Source organism: Oncorhynchus gorbuscha, linkage group LG01, assembly GCF_021184085.1.
Source record: "Oncorhynchus gorbuscha isolate QuinsamMale2020 ecotype Even-year linkage group LG01, OgorEven_v1.0, whole genome shotgun sequence".
Taxonomy (NCBI): Eukaryota; Metazoa; Chordata; class Actinopteri; order Salmoniformes; family Salmonidae; genus Oncorhynchus; species Oncorhynchus gorbuscha.
Genome location: NC_060173.1, coordinates 3,306,731 through 3,325,246, shown reverse-complemented (window position 1 = coordinate 3,325,246; position 18,516 = coordinate 3,306,731). Strand labels below are relative to the sequence as shown.

Below are 18,516 nucleotides of genomic sequence, written 5' to 3'. Positions count from 1 at the left end.
TTGCGTAAAGTTCGCCTATTATGACACACTATTGCTGGCAACTCTCAGGAACACTGTGGGCCTTATTGACATTGGCTCCAGATATGTAACGTGATACAAGTTAAAAGGACATGAACTTTAAATTCTGCATTAACGGCACACTGCATTTCATAAACGTCACCGTGGGAAAGTTGATATGTCGATATGCTTCAGTTTAATGCCATATGACTCTTCTTTCACATTTTATCTCCAGTAAATCTAAAACAATTGTAATTTATATTTACAATCCTCTTATGCAAATGAATGACTCATTAACCTAGCTCTTATCAAGTTGTAAATCACAGTGGATAGAAAATGGTGTTATTTACTAAATAAAAATTAATAAAAACGAAATGAAGTATATGATTTTTTTCCACTTAGAACTGGTAGGTACGCAAGACCTTATTCATGGTTTTCCTCCCTCGAGGTGATGTAATTATTAGGGGAATTAAATCAAGGACGGAATATGGTTTATCTATATGTAGACACACCTCCTACCCAATCCTAGACACACACCTGCGCCACACCTTCATCTCCACCACAAACGAATAGTGAATAGGTGAATAGCATGCTATATTTCATGCATACATTCCATGGCACGAATAAGGTATTAGAAAAAAAGTACATAAAACGTGAAATAACGTTCCATTTATGCGCGTTTAACGGGTCTGGATCGGAACCCTATTGGCATATAGTAGAGATACACTAAATATACTAGATACACTCTATATACACTTCGGCTAAACACATTTCATTGTCAAGTCAATAGTTTGCTTATGTATCAAATCAGTAGCCTGCTGTACATTTGAGTGTCATGTCACCATAGGCGACGAGTTCGGTCCTACCTGAGGAGGTATAGTGTGAGGCTGAGCCGTTCTGTCTCGGAAGTGTGGATGATTTCTCTGCGAGCCGCATAGCAACCTGCTGCTGGACCCGTTTTCCCCGGGTCATCTCATCCGACAGGGTGGCCCCATTCCCTCCGAGCTGCATCTCGGACGGGACCGCGTAAGTGCTGACCGCGGTTTTGGGCTGCAAAGCGGACAAAAATACATGGTCTTGAGCCACGATACTCATTTCGAAAATCGGTTGTGACCGTTGGATGTACAATCTAGTTGCCAGTCCCAGGAAAATTGAATATAAAAGTTACAAGTATTCTAACCGAGAGCTCTGTGTGTTTGTCTATTTCTCGTTTCAACTAATTCTGTTCCGGAAAATAATTAATTTTTGAATCAGTTTAATCGATATTGGTTGTTGAGTTTCTCACTCAGGTAGGTGTGAGATACTTTTCGAAAGACTGCTTTCTCGGAAATGAACGGTATCTGATTGAAATAACAATGGGGTGGAGTCTGAGAGAGAGAGAGAGAGAGAGAGAGAGAACAGGCTACCTGACAGGGAAATCATCTCTCTCACTCTACCGTAGGTCGTGTGTATTTCGTAAGGTGGACGGTTCAATAGAATTAATGACAGAATATAAAATAATGATAATGACATAGATATAAATAATATTCGAAATAATATTACTAATATTAACGTTGATACGGCTATTAACAATAACAAGAATAGATAGCATTATTAATGATCACAACAACAACAATAATAATAATAGGTTATTCATGTGTAAAAACACTTCTTTTTTTCTCTACAATTCCATAAACTTTTTAAATAAATACATATTTTCTGACAAAGATCAAAAGCCCCTTTAAATAAAGTTTGATTTGATTAGAGCCAATCACACAACAAGGTGCAGTATGAATACAACTCTGACTGACACAAGGTGTGGTGCAGTATGAATAAAGCTCTGACTGACACAAGGTGTGGTGCAGTATGAATAAAGCTCTGACTGACACAAGGTGTGGTGAGACTGGCGTGTGTATCTCTGATCAGTGTATCTCCATGCTGTAGTTGTGTTGGTAGCACCTTTAACACATTACCAGCTGACACATTGGTTTTATCACTACTCACAATTCATTGTTAGGTACAATATCGTCTCATCTCAAATGTGTTCCAGAGGATCATCATTCACTAAGGATAAGAGGTGGTCAAGGTCCCTATCCCTAAAAATCAGATTCAATGCCGTTTGTCTATAGCAGTGGTTCCCTACTCCAGTCCTCCAGGACCCCCAACAGTGGTTCCCTACTCCAGTCCTCCAGGACCCCCAACAGTGGTTCCCTACTCCAGTCCTCCAGGACCCCCAACAGTGGTTCCCTACTCCAGTCCTCCAGGACCCCCAACAGTGGTTCCCTACTCCAGTCCTCCAGGACCTCCAACAGTGGTTCCCTACTCCAGTCCTCCAGGACCCCCAACAGTGGTTCCCTACTCCAGTCCTCCAGGACCCCCAACACAGGTTCCCTACTCCAGTCCTCCAGGACCCCCAACAGTGGTTCCCTACTCCAGTCCTCCAGGACCCCCAACAGTGGTTCCCTACTCCAGTCCTCCAGGACCCCAACACAGGTTCCCTACTCCAGTCCTCCAGGACCCCCAACACAGGTTCCCTACTCCAGTCCTCCAGGACCCCCAACAGTGGTCCCCTACTCCAGTCCTCCAAGACCCCCAACAGCCTAACTCCGGTCCTCCAGGACCCCCAGCAGGGGTTAGGCTGTAGGGAACCACTGCTGTAGAGCAGGTCTAGGGAGTAGGATGTAACCTAGTTTAACAGACCTCTCTCCCAAATGCCCTGACCTAACAACTCTACACTTACCCCTTGTATCCCTAATAACGAACTTAATCTCGCCATGGTTGCCATCGGCTACCTACTACAGTAGCGTCCAATCATTGTGTTAATTAGCAGTAATACAAACAGCCTGACAATGCTTCTGACATTCTTATTAGAAGTTCAAATATTGTATCTGTAAATTAATTCACAGTTAAAAACCTAATTATCAAACAGTTGTTCCCCCTAAATAGCAGCTAATAGCCAATAGCAGTCAAATCCCTATACTCACCATTACCATTACGTCTCAGTGGAGTGATCAGGACAGGTACGTCTCAGGTAAGGTTCTCTTGTAGTGTAGTGATGTAGTGTGATCTGATGGAATGAAACTGTAGAAACGTGTTGATATATTTATAGAGGACTTCTCGTAGTCACCGCCCTCACAACTAGCTTGGCTTTGGTTTGGATGAAAGAGTTCACTGCTCAGTAGCCTGTCTCAACCGTATGTACCAGAGGGACACCATTGTGTGGAGAGAGAGAGAGAGAGAGAGAGAGAGAGAGAGAGAGAGAGAGAGAGAGAGAGAGAGAGAGAGAGAGAGAGAGAGAGAGAGAGAGAGAGAGAGAGAAAGTGAGAGAGAGAAAGTGAGTGAGAGAGAAAGAGAGAGAGAGAAAGTGAGAGAGAGAGAGTGTGTGAGAGAGAAAGTGAGAGAGAGATAGAGAGAAAGTGAGAGAGAGAGAGAGAGACAGTTAAAGAGAGAGAGAGAAAGTGAGAGAGAGAGAAAGTGAGAGAGAGTGTGTGTGTGTGTGTGTGTGTGTGTGTGTGTGTGTGTGTGTGTGTGTGTGTGTGTGTGTGTGTGTGTGTGTGTGTGTGTGTGTGTGTGTGTGTGTGTGTGTGTGTGTGTGTGTGTGTGTGTGTGTGTGTGTGTGTGTGTGTGTGTGTGTGTGTGTGTGTGTGTGTGTGTGTGTGTGTGTGTGTGTGTGTGTGTGTGTCTCTCTGTTTGTGTGAGATAAAGAGAGAGATGACTCAAAGAAGAGGGTAATGTCATTGAGACAGAAAGACTGGTTAGTAGATCTGATATCACACATCATGTTTTATCTTATGTTCTACACTCCACATATGAGAACCCTTTTAAATACGCCTTTTTGGTTCCAGGTAGAACACTTTTTGGTTCCAGGTAGAACACTTTTTGGTTCTAGGTAGAACACTTTTTGGTTCCAGGTAGAACACTTTTTGTTTCCAGGTAGAACACTTTTTGGTTCCAGGTAGAACACTTTTTGGTTCCAGGTAGAGCACTTTTGGGTTCCAGGTAGAACACTTTTTGGTTCCAGGTAGAACACTTTTTGGTTCCAGGTAGAACACTTTTTGGTTCCAGGCAGAACACTTTTGGGTTCCAGTTAGAACACTTTTGGGTTCCATGTAAAACAGAGTGTTCTACCAGGAACCCCCCCGAAAAGGTTATCCTACAGCCGAAGAACCCTACCATATCCTCACACTACCACACAATAGACTGAAAGCGTAGACAGTTTACTACCACACCATCTTTCTCGTACAACCTATGGCTGACGCAGGCCTCAGAACAGGGTGTGTTGACTCGTACAACCTATGGCTGACTCAGGCCTCAGAACAGGGTGTGTCGTGGGCAGGGACAGGGAGTGAGATCACTGCTCCTGTGCAGGTGTGTTGCAGGTGTCAGTGCTCAGTCTGGTGTCGGTACGTAAAGGGCAGAGGGTGGGAGAGGAAACAGGAGGGTGAGGGAGGTAGGGCAGAGAAGGGCATGGGACTGGAAATTAAATGAATGAATGACATTTTTTTGTTGTGTGTGTGTGTGTGTCAAACCTCCATCTGGCAACCTATCCCTTATGAGATTAATTGACACATAAACAAACATTACAATAACTCACTGTGGTAATTAAATTGTAATTCTTCTCTTCTGGTGTTCTCTGTATTGCGCATAAATAGTGGAAAAATGTCTGTATACACACACTGTATATACAAATACGCACCGTATACACACACTGTATATACACACAAACACACACACACACACACACACACACACACACACACACACACACACACACACACACACACACACACACACACACACACACACACACACACACACACACACACACACACACACACACACACACACACACACACACACACACACACACACACATAAATAACATTTATAGATAAATAAATACAGAAGAATAAAGAAAACAAAAGAATGAAAAGTCACTTGAATCCAGTCTGGCACAGAGAGAGGATTCATATGGTAGACAAGCCTATACACACTCTACATACACCATCTATATACACCATTTATATACACACTCTACATACACACACACACACACACACACACACACACACACACACACACACACACACACACACACACACACACACACACACACACACACACACACACACACACACACACACACACACACACACACACACACACACACACACACACACATAAATAACATTTATAGATAAATAAATACAGAAGAATAAAGAAAACAAAAGAATGAAAAGTCACTTGAATCCAGTCTGGCACAGAGAGAGGATTCATATGGTAGACAAGCCTATACACACTCTACATACACCATCTATATACACCATTTATATACACACTCTACATACACCATCTATATACACCATTTATATAAACACTCTACATACACCATCTATATAAACCATCTATATACACCATTTATATACACACTCTACATACACCATCTATATACACCATTTATATACACACTCTACATACACCATCTATATAAACCATCTATATACACACTCTATATACACACTCTATATAGACCATCTATATACACCATCTATATACACCATTTATATAAACACTCTACATACACCATCTATATAAACCATCTATATACACACTCTACATACACCACCTATATACACCGTCTATATACACCATTTATATAAACACTCTACATACACCATCTATATAAACCATCTATATACACCATTTATATACACACTCTACATACACCATCTATATACACCATTTATATACACACTCTACATACACCATCTATATAAACCATCTATATACACCACCTATATACACCATCTATATACACCATTTATATAAACACTCTACATACACCATCTATATACACACTCTACATACACCACCTATATACACCATCTATATACACCATCTATATACACCATTTATATAAACACTCTACATACACCATCTATATAAACCATCTATATACACACTCTACATACACCACCTATATACACCATCTATATACACCATTTATATAAACACTCTACATACACCATCTATATAAACCATCTATATACACCATTTATATACACACTCTACATACACCATCTATATACACCATTTATATACACACTCTACATACACCATCTATATAAACCATCTATATACACCACCTATATACACCATCTATATACACCATTTATATACACACTCTACATACACCATCTATATACACACTCTACATACACCACCTATATACACCATCTATATACACCATTTATATAAACACTCTACATACACCATCTATATAAACCATCTATATACACCATTTATATACACACTCTACATACACCATCTATATACACCATTTATATACACACTCTACATACACCATCTATATAAACCATCTATATACACACTCTATATACACACTCTATATAGACCATCTATATACACCATCTATATACACCATCTATATACACCATCTATATACACAATCTATATACACCATCTACATACACCATCTATATACACACTCTATATACACCATCTATATACACCATCTATATACACCATCTACATACACCATCTATATACACACTCTATATACACCATCTATATACACAATCTATATACACCATCTACATACACCATCTATATACACACTCTATATCACCATCTATATACACCATCTATATACACACTCTATATACACCATCTATATACACCATCTATATACACCACCTATATACACCATCTATATACACACTCTATATGCACCATCTACATACACCATCTATATACACCATCTATATACACCATCTATATACACCATCTACATACACACTCTATATACACCAGTAGATAACTGGGGCGGCAGGGTAGCCTAGTGGTTAGAGCGTTGGACTAGTAACCGAAAGGTTGCAAGTTTAAACCCCCGAGCTGACAAGGTACAAATCTGTCGTTCTGCCCCTGAACAGGCAGTTAACCCACTGTTCCTAGGCCGTCATTGAAAATAAGATTTTGTTCTTAACTGACTTGCCTAGTAAAATAAAGGTAAAATAAAATAAATAGAAAACACCGGTAGACAAGCCTATACACCATCTACAGTATATACACACTCTACATACACCATCCACATACACCATCTACACACTCTACATACACCATCTACAGTATATACACACTCTACATACACCATCTACAGTATATACACACTCTATATACACCATCTACAGTATATACACACTCTATATACACCATCTATACACACCATCTATATACACCATCTATATACACACTCTACATACACCATCTACAGTATATACACTCTATATACACCATCTATACACACCATCTATATACACCATCTATATACACCATCTATATACACACTCTATATACACCATCTATATACACACTCTATATACACCATCTATATACACCATCTACATACACCATCTACAGTATATACACTCTATATACGCCATCTATACACACCATATATATACACCATCTATATACACCACCTATATACACCACTTATATACACCATCTATATACACACTCTATATACACCATCTATATACACCATCTATATACACACTCTATATACACCATCTATATACACCACCTATATACACCATCTATATACACCATCTATATACACCATCTATATACACCACCTATATACACACTCTACACACACCATCTATATACACCATCTATATACACCATCTATATACACACTATACATACACCGTCTATATACACACTCTATATACACCATCTATATACACCACCTATATACACCACCTATATACACCATCTATATACACACTCTACATACACCATCTATATACACCATCTATATACACCATCTATATACACACTCTATATAAACCATCTATATACACCATCTATACACACCATCTATATACACACTCTATATACACTGTCTCCTCATGACTACATAATACCAGGGTATATCTGGTCTGTCTCCTCATGACTACATAATACCAGGGTATATCTGGTCTGTCTCCTCATGACTACATAATACCAGGGTATATCTGGTGGTCTGTCTCCTCATGACTACATAATACCAGGGTATATGGGCTTTATGGTGGGTTTTCTGGAATAAGCGCAAGCGTATATCATGGTAGAAAGGGCAATAGAGGATACAATGAGATTAATTCTCTATTTCTTCAAGGTCACAATAGTTACATAGTCTTTCCTCTTCCAGTTCACCACAAAACCGACCTGTTTCAATACCCACAGGCAATATCCCTGATCTTACCTGTGCACATTGTCACGCCTTGGTCATTGTATTTTGTGTTTTTGGTATATGTTTGGGTAAGCCAGGGTGTGACATGGGTTTATATGTTGTGTTTCGTATTGGGGTTTGTAGTAATTGGGATTGTGTATGATTAGGGGTGTGTCTAGTTAGGCTTGGCTGCCTGGGGCGATTCTCAATCAGAGTCAGGTGCTTGTCGTTGTCTCTGATTGAGAACCGTATTTAGACAGCCTGACTTTCGCGTTGTAATTTGTGGGTGTTTGTTCCTGTCTCTGTGTTGTAGTCACCAGATAGAAAGGCTGTAATAGGTTTCACGTTTCGTTTGTTGTTTTCGTTTATTCAGTTATTTCATGTACCACGATACTTTCATTAAAAGTCATGAGTAACCTACACGCTGCATTTCGGTCTGACTCTCTTCATTCAACAGACGAACAATGTTACAGAAACACCCACCACTCACAGACCGAGCAGCGTGTGAACTGGCAGGATCTAAAGGAGGACGTTATGGACAGCAGAAGCATGGAGTATACTACGTGGGAAGAAATCGACAGGTGGGCGGCCGACCCAGAGAGAGTGCAGGCGCCCGCCTGGGATTCTCTACAGCAATGCGAAGAGGGCTATAGAGGTATGGAGTCGAAAAGGAGAGCACGGCTATACAGAGCGAAAACGGAAAGTAACGGGGGAAAGCGCAGAGAGAGAGTGGCTGAGTCAGGAGTCAGACCTGAGCCTACTCTCCCTGTTAATCGTGAAGAGCAGTTGCAGTGGGAGAGACTGCACCATTTGGAGATTTGGACATGGGAGGAGGAATTAGACGGAAAAGAACCCTGGGCGCAGCCGGGAGAATATCGCCGTCCCAAGGAGGAAATATAAGCAGCTAAAGCGGAGAGGCGCAAGTATGAGGAGGCAGCACGGCGACGCGGTTGGAAACCGGAAAGTCACCCCAAAAAATGTATTGGGGGGGGGGAACTTAGGGAGAGTATGGCTGAGTCAGGAGATAGACCTGAGCCAACTCTCCTTGTTCATCGTGAGGAGCCAAGGAGGAGACCAGAACTAGAGCCAGTGTTAGAGGTGAGCGAAGCAGAGACTGTGAAGGAGTTAATGGGGAAAGTGGAGTGGAGAGTAATGAGGGAGTTGCTAGCTTGGTGCTATAGATATAATATTCATCCGACGGATCGTGTCGGGGATTTGATAGCACCTGAGTTAGCGCTCTATACTCAACCTGAGGTGCGTGTTAGTCAGCTGGTGAAGTTGGTGCCAGCCTCACGCACCAGGCCTCCTGTGCACATCCCTAGTCTTGCACGTCCTGTGCCTACACTGCCCTCAAGATCTCCAGTACGCCTTCACGGTCTAGCCCATCCTGTGCCACCTCCACACACCAGTCCTCCGGTAGCAGCTCCCCGCACCAGGCTTCCTGTGCGTGTCCTCGATCCAGTACCACCAGTTCCAGCACCACGCACCAGGCCTCCAGTGCGCCTTTTCTCCTCTCCTGCGCTGCCGGAGTCTCCCGCCTGTTTAGCGCAGCCAGAGCCTTTCTCCTCTCCTGCGCTGCCGGAGTCTCGCCTGTTTAGCGCAGCCAGAGCCTTTCTCCACTCCTGCGCTGCCGGAGTCTCCTGTCTGTCCAGCGCCGCCAGTGCTCCCAGTCTGCCCAGTGCTCCCAGTCTGCCCAGCTCCGCCAGTGCTCCCAGTCTGCCCAGCGCGGCCAGTGCTCCCAGTCTGCCCAGCGCGGCCAGTGCTCCCAGTCTGCCCAGCTCCGCCAGTGCTCCCAGTCTGCCCAGCTCCGCCAGTGCTCGCGGCCAGTGCTCCCAGACTGCCCAGCGCGGCCAGTGCTCCCAGTCGGCCCAGCTCCGCCAGTGCTCCCAGTCTGCCCAGTGCTCCCAGTCTGCCCAGCGCCGCCAGTGCTCCCAGTCTGCCCAGTGCTCCCAGTCTGCCCAGCGCCACCAGTCGGCCCAGCGTCGCCAGTCTGCCAGGATCCGCCAGAAGTGCCAGTCTGCCAAGATCCGCCAGAAGTACCAGTCTGCCAAGATCTTCTAGATCGGCCAGACAACCTGAATCATCCAGTTCCACCAGCCAGCCAGGATTTACCGGAGCCTACTACCTGCCTGAGCTTCCTCTCAGTACTGGGCTTCCTCTCAGTACTGGGCTTCCTCTCAGTACTGGGCTTCCCCTCTGTACCGGGCTTCCCCTCAGTACCAGGCTGCTTCTGTCCCGAGCTGCCCCTCAGTCCCAGGCTGCCCCTCTGTCCCAGGCTGCCCCTCTGTCCTGAGTTGCCCTTCTGTCCCGAGCTGCCCCTCTGTCCTGAGATGCCCTTCTGTCCCGAGCTGCCCCTCTGTCCTGAGCTGCCCCTTTGTCCCGAGCTGCCCCTCTGTCCTGATCTGCCCCTCTGTCCCGAGCTGCCCCTCTGTCCCGAGATGCCCCTCTGTCCTGAGCTGCTCCTCAGTTATGTGGGGATCTGGGTGAGGACTATTAGGCCATGGTCGGCAGAGAAGGTGGATTATCCCAGGACGCGTAGGGGAGGAACTAGGACATTTATGGAGTGGGGGCCACGTCCCGAGCCAGAACCGCCACCATGGACAGACGCCCACCCGGACCCTCCCTATGCTCTTGAGGTGCGTCCGGGAGTCCGCACCTTAGGGGGGGGAGTTCTGTCACGCCCGTGGTCATTGTATTTTGTGTTTTTGGTATATGTTTGGGTAAGCCAGGGTGTGACATGGGTTTATATGTTGTGTTTCGTATTGGGGTTTGTAGTAATTGGGATTGTGTATGATTAGGGGTGTGTCTAGTTAGGCTTGGCTGCCTGGGGCGATTCTCAATCAGAGTCAGGTGCTTGTCGTTGTCTCTGATTGAGAACCGTATTTAGACAGCCTGACTTTCGCGTTGTAATTTGTGGGTGTTTGTTCCTGTCTCTGTGTTGTAGTCACCAGATAGGCTGTAATAGGTTTCACGTTTCGTTTGTTGTTTTCGTTTATTCAGTTATTTCATGTACCACGATACTTTCATTAAAAGTCATGAGTAACCTACACGCTGCATTTCGGTCTGACTCTCTTCATTCAGCAGACGAACGACGTTACACACATAGCATCATAGCGTAGCATCTCTTGCTTTTAGGTAGGTTATACATAATTATATCTCCCGCACATCAATTCACCCTGAATCAAACAAAAGGTTCTCAATTTGGGTTTATGATTAATCTCCTCCACCCATTTTTTTCCCTTCATATTGCATCAAGAGTTTCTGGGAGTTTCTGTGTCTGGTGCCTTTGCCCAACTACTGAAACATTTTACTTCTACAGTCCAATTGGAATGCTATCCATATGGAATGTATAAGAGTAACAGTGATTCAGCAGCCAACCACTTTTTTTGAACGATGACCTGTGATTGAGCAAGTTGTATTTTTTGTTTCCACGTTACATCGTAATAAAGACAATGATGCAAGTCAGAGCGAGGATGAAAAAAATAATCTATGGTTTGTCAGCAGTCATGGTTGTAATCGCTGTCATAGGTGGAAGAAGGTGAAGAGGACCAAGGTGCAGCGTGGTACGTGTTCATGGTAGATTTAATAAAGAATCTGAACACTAGAACAAAAACCAACAAAGCGGAATAAACGAAACAGTTCTGTCTGGTGCAGACACACTGTTACGAATCCCTTTTGGCCCGACAGTCTAGGGGGGATGGTAATGAGACCCGTAACATAACTCATGCAAATTATTATTGTGACAAAGTAAAAGTGTGCACGAAATAACCACGACAACAGAAATCTACCGTCAAACTCTAGGTTTATTTATAAACACACGGTAATGGGGGGAGCAGGAAAAGGGGCTGAGCTGGACCCAAGGAAAGAAACAATAAATATACAAAAACACACCCCTAAGCTAGACTAGCCTACTTTAACAACAGCTAACTAACTAACCAAAAATACAGTGGGTGGTCCGCCCAGTTCTAACTAGTGTATTTAACAAAGTTCACCTACGGGTAGTGTATGCCCATGGGCGACTTGTCTTGGTTTCCCCCTTTTCCCACCAGCAACAAACAAACACCATAACCAAAAACAATACTCACAGGTAATGACAAAGTGCTATGGAGGTGCTTAAACAAAAGAGAGGTTAAGACACAAAGCGAGAGTGAAACATAGATACCTACAGACATGGCATTTACAGAGAGATTGAGCTGAGCTGAGCTGAGCTGAGCTGAGCTGAGCTTTCGAACAAACAAATGATGGGTTTTTTAAACCATGGGGAAGGAACTGTGATAGGTCAGGAAATAGGAGGTGTGTCTTCTGATTGATGATTGATTGGGGAGTGATGATTTTCACCTGTGAGGGGAGAAGGAGAGAAAAGAAACACACACACACACACACACACACACACACACACACACACACACACACACACACACACACACACACACACACACACACACACACACACACACACACACACACACACACACACACACACACACACACACACACACACACACACACACACACACACACACACACACACACACACACAGGATAACTGTATCCATAACACACACAAACACAGAAAACAACTACCCACAAACACAGGTGGAAACAGGCTACCTAAGTATGGTTCTCAATCAGAGACAACGATTGCCAGCTGCCTCTGATTGGGAACCATACCAGGCCAAACACATAGAAATACAAAACCTAGACTACAAAACACAGAATGCCCACCCCAAGCCACGCCCTGACCAAACTAAAACAGAGACATAAAAAAGGTGACAATGGCAGAGCAAGATGAGGTGCTGTTTACACCACTTTTCCTTACAGCCTCATGTTGTGTTTGAAGCAGAGACACTAAAGACCCACCCAGGAACTAAGGTCAGGACGTGTTACATAACTGTAACCACTGAAGTGCTTTTCAGGAAACACGTGCAATATAAAAACAAGAGTCAGACATGGTCTAGTATAATGACATGACGTAGTCCAACATCTTTTAGGATCAGCTTGGTTTTGCTTTTGGTAAATCTGGTTGGTTTTGCTTTTGGTAAATCTGGTTGGTTTTGCTTTTGGTAAATCTGGTTGGTTTTGATTTTGGTAAACATGGTTGGTTTTGATTTTGGTAAACTTGATTTGTTTTGCTGGGTAAATTTGTTTGGTTTTGCTTGGTATATTTGGTTGGAATTTCTTTGGTAAACTTGGTTGGCTTTGCTTGGTAAACTTTGTGGGTAAATGTGGTTGGTTTTGCTGGGTAAATGTGGTTGGTTTTGCTGGTTAAATTTGGTTGGACTTCAAGAGAATTGGGGCTGTAAACCCCCCCCCCCCCAGATAGCTGACTGATGAGTAAAAGTTGGCTGGGAATAGTTGACACAGAGAGGGTGTGTTGTGTGATCTTGTGGACTAAACCAGTTGAGCAGGGAGGTTCTTGTTTTGGCTGTTGTACCTAATGGGCGTTAGTTCACATTGATTTGGGATTGTCAGTGCTTTTGTGTTCTCTGAAGTAAATGGTGCTTATTGTGTTAAAGTTTGAGAGATAAATCCAGTAAGATCAAGTATGAATGGGTAAAAAAAAAACATGATTTCCAGTATGGTGACAATAAAGTAGGTGAACATGATCCATTTGGCATTCCATATCTTTACAAAAACATATTCGGACTCTAAAGTCAAGAAATAACTGAAACGTTATGTTGGCACCTGTATGTTATTGTAACGCTCAACGTTGCATGAAGAAGGAGTGGACCAAAGCGCAACATTTCGGAAGCAGTGTATGTGCAACGTTTTAGACTGATCCAATGAACCATTATAGTGAAAGCTTTTAATCCACAGGGGCCGACAAATTGGATGCTGCCTGGTATGGTTTCACGATGATGAGGATGATGCGGCTGATAGTGTTATGTCTGCTATTGCCCTGACTGTTGATCTGGCTATGTCTAAACTACAATCCGATTTTATAGCTATGCAGGAATGTCTTGCCGATTTAAAACTTGGTCTTAATACAGGCAAAATATATTACATGTTGTTTTTAAGCTCTCGTAAGAATGTTTTAGATGAGCTATTTGTTCAGTCATTAGATGGTTCCCCAATGGAACGTGTGTCATGCCTTGGTCTTAGTATTTTGTGTTTTCTTGATTTATTTGGACAGGCCAGGGTGTGACATGGGTTATTGTGGTGTGTTTTTTATCTTGGGGTTTTGTGGGGTGACTAATTAGTCTATGGCTGCCTGAGGCGGTTCTCAATCAGAGTCAGGTGATTTATCGTTGTCTCTGATTGGGAGCCATATTTAGGCAGCCATATTCTGTGAGTGTTTTCGTGGGTGATTGTTCCTGTCTCTGTGTAGTTGTGTTTGTACCAGATGGGGCTGTTTGGTGGGTGATTGTTCCTGTCTCTGTGTAGTTGTGTTTGCACCAGATGGGGCTGTTTGGTGGGTGATTGTTCCTGTCTCTGTGTAGTTGTGTTTGCACCAGATGGGGATGTTTGGTGGGTGATTGTTCCTGTCTCTGTGTAGTTGTGTTTGTACCAGATGGGGCTGTTTCGGTTTTTCACTTTTCATATTTTTGTAGTTTCCGCTTGTATAGTTTTTTCCTTCATTAAAATTATATCATGAATCATCATCACGCTGCATTTTGGTCCGATCCTTGTTCTACCTCTTCGTCAGAGGAGGAGATAGAAGAACAACGTGTTCCTGCATATAAATACTGAGGCATTTGGATTGATGTTTATAAAACCTATAGATGAGCTGTAAAGTTTTATTTTTCTACAGAAACAGATGGTGTCTTTCTCTGAGCAGTAGGAAGCAGATTATTCGGTCAACCTTTTGATCCGTTGTTGATGGTGATAGTGATGTTATTTATCAAAGTGCAGCTGCTAAAACTCTTAAATCATTGGATTCCATCTCCCATTGTGCCCTTCGTTTTGTTACAGGTGACTTCTCTAAAGATCCTTAGATCTCTACATTACTCCCTTTTTGTTTACAAGGCCCTATTTCATAAACTTCTGTATTTTCTAACTTTGCTGTTGAAGGATAGACACCCGAGTTGCCTAACCGGTTCACAGGATTGGTTAACTCTTGAGGTTCCTTGGGTCTTCAAAGAACTAGATAAATCTGCTTTTGGTTTTAATGCACCGTCTTCCTGGAACAAAATTCGAAATACATTTAATCTTGATGTTCTAGTGCCGTTCAGGAAATGTAAAGTATTGATCGGGGACATATTTTTGGAGGAATGTAACAGTTTTTCTGGGGGATTTGTTATGTTTTATTTGTGCTTATGTAAATGTGATATTTCTGTTTTTATTTTATTTATAATAAAATTGCTAAAATAAAAACACTAATTTTTGCTTTGTCATTTTGGGGTATTGTGTGATTATATTTTTAAAAATCTATTTTAGAATGAGGCTGTAACATCAAAAAATGTGTAAAAAGTCAAGGGGTCTGAATACTTTCCGAATGCACTGTAGTATACACAGTACCAGTCAAAAGTTTGGACACCTATTCATTCAAGGATTTTTCTCAATTTTTACTATTTTCTACATTGTAGAATAATAGTGAAGACATCAAAACTATGAAATAATACATAATACAAACTACCTCATACGTCCAGTCAAATGTATGAATTACCTTCAGCAGATACCATCGTGTTGCGAAGAGTCTCCCCTTTCCACAGAGGGGTCATGCAATTCTCTGATCCAAAACAAATGTCTTTAAATTCTTAAAACTAAAATCTTATTCAATCTCTTCAGAGTCTGGATGAACGTAAAATATCAAGACTTGAACAAATAAAGAAAAGTTGGTCGCCATGTTATATATATCAAGGGTTGATTGAATTTCTACCTGATAGCTCAGAACTTATTAGGAAACAATGGGAAACAGAGCTCAAAGAAGACAGTGAGAATTATTAGTTACAGATATGTACAAATGTTCACATTTTCTTCTACAACCTTAGACATAAGTTATTGCAATTCAAGATAATTTACTACACTACTGCCAGAATTCATGTAATGCACCCAGAGAAGCAGTATCTCTTCTAGAATAACATGAGTACCGACACACAGTGCTTGACTTGGATTAGAATAGTTTTGGGTGCCAGTACTATCTATTGTTATGTGCAGGAGCTTCACAATACTTTTGAATGTTCATTCTATAAGAGGAACAGGAACTCAAGCAGTAGAACATTTAAGTTGCTGGTGATCAGCTCCGGTGAGCTCCTGTCCAAGTCAAGCACTGCCGGCACCTCTTATAGAATAATATGAGTACCTTCACCTCTTATAGAATAATATGAGTACCTTCACCTCTTATAGAATAAGAGTACCTTCACCTCTTATAGAATAAGAGTACCTTCACCTCTTATAGAATAAGAGTACCTTCACCTCTTATAGAATAAGAGTACCTTCACCTCTTATAGAATAATATGAGTACCTTCACCTCTTATAGAATAATATGAGTACCTTCACCTGTTATAGAATAATATGAGTACCTTCACCTGTTATAGAATAATATGAGTACCTTCACCTGTTATAGAATAATATGAGTACCTTCACCTCTTATAGAATAATATGAGTACCTTCACCTGTTATAGAATAATATGAGTACCTTCACCTCTTATAGAATAATATGAGTACCTTCACCTCTTATAGAATAATATGAGTACCCTCACCTCTTATAGAATAATATGAGTACCCTCACCTGTTATAGAATAATATGAGTACCTTCACCTCTTATAGAATAATATGAGTACCTTCACCTCTTACAGAATAATATGAGTACCGGCACCTCTTATAGAATAACAACGTTTTCTTCAGTGTGTGTGCACCTTTTTTATTCCACTTCAAGCGTTGCCTAACCACTAATGAAATCCGGGTTGCGTCCCAAGTAGCCCCCTATTCTCTATATAGTGCGCTACTTTTCACTAGAGCCCTATGAACCCTGGGAAAAGTAGTGCACCTCTGTTCATTAGGACCCTATGAACCCTGGGAAAATAGTGCACTATAAAGGGAATAAGGTACCATTTTGGCCACATTTTCAATGAATATGATTATACAACCATAAAAAAGAGCACTGAACTCTGCGACCTTGGAGAAGTCCTTCAGGAAAAGATACAAAGTGACTCAAAAAAATAAATCAATTAGTAAAAGATTTAGCATTAGAGAGATGCTGAATGTCCGCTGGTCAAAGCCTGGTATTTAATCAACGGTCATCAAAAGACTCAAACTGTTACATTAGAAGTTTTGTTTAAACATAATTAACAAAAATACAGTAGTAAAATCTAGTCTCTATTCAAAAATACTGATAAAAATGTACATATAAAATGTACATATAAAAATGTACATGATCCTGCAATATAATAAGAATGAACAAGAACTACAACACAAAACGTAACTACAACACAAAACAGGAACTACAACACAAGACAGGAACTACAACACAAAACAAGAACTACAACACAAAACGGGAACTACAACGCAAAACGGGAACTACAACACAAAACATAACTACAACGCAAAACGGGAACTACAACACAAAACATAACTACAACACAAAACATAACTACAACACAAAACGGGAACTACAACACAAAACGGGAACTACAACACAAAACGGGAACTACAACACAAAACGGGAACTACAACACAAAACGGGAACTACAACACAAAACGGGAACTACAACACAAAAAAGGAACTACAATACAAAAAAGGAACTACAACACAAAACAGGAACTACAACACAAAACAGAACTACAACACAAAACGGGAACTACAACACAAAACGGGAACTACAACACAAAACAGGAACTACAACACAAAACAGGAACTACAACACAAAATGTAACTACAACACAAAACGGGAACTACAACACAAAACAGGAACTACAACACAAAACAGGAACTACAACACAAAAAATGGGAACTACAACACAACGGGAACTACAAACGGGAACTACAACACACAACACTAAACACAGGAACTACAACACAAAACAGGAACTAAACACAAAACAGGAACTACAACACAAAACAGGAACTACAACACAAAATGTAACTACAACACAAAACGGGAACTACAACACAAAACGGGAACTACAACACAAAACGGGAACTACAACACAAAACGGGAACTACAACACAAAACAGGAACTACAACACAAAACAGGAACTACAACACAAAACAGGAACTACAACACAAAATGTAACTACAACACAAAACGGGAACTACAACACAAAACGGGAACTACAACACAAAACGGGAACTACAACACAAAACGGGAACTACAACACAAAACAGGAACTACAACACAAAATGTAACTACAACACAAAATG

General features: G+C 41.8%; 1 protein-coding gene across 2 annotated transcripts in view; it reads right to left on the bottom strand.

Annotated features, from left to right (window-relative positions):
- The window catches only part of LOC124031670 (plakophilin-3-like), a 71,654-nt gene extending 68,554 nt beyond the window's left edge, over positions 1–3,100 (bottom strand). The window contains exons 1-2 of one of the 2 annotated variants that reach the window (XM_046343213.1): positions 2,961–3,100; positions 864–1,047 (exon numbers count right to left, since the gene is read on the bottom strand). In XM_046343213.1, coding sequence (XP_046199169.1) covers positions 864–1,047; positions 2,961–2,969 — 193 coding nt within the window. In that variant the 5' untranslated portion in view covers positions 2,970–3,100. Of the gene's footprint in view, positions 1–863; positions 1,318–2,960 lie in introns of those variants that run through there. The other variant, XM_046343203.1, reaches the window with a different exon arrangement.
- Between the last annotated feature and the right edge of the window lie 15,416 nt (positions 3,101–18,516).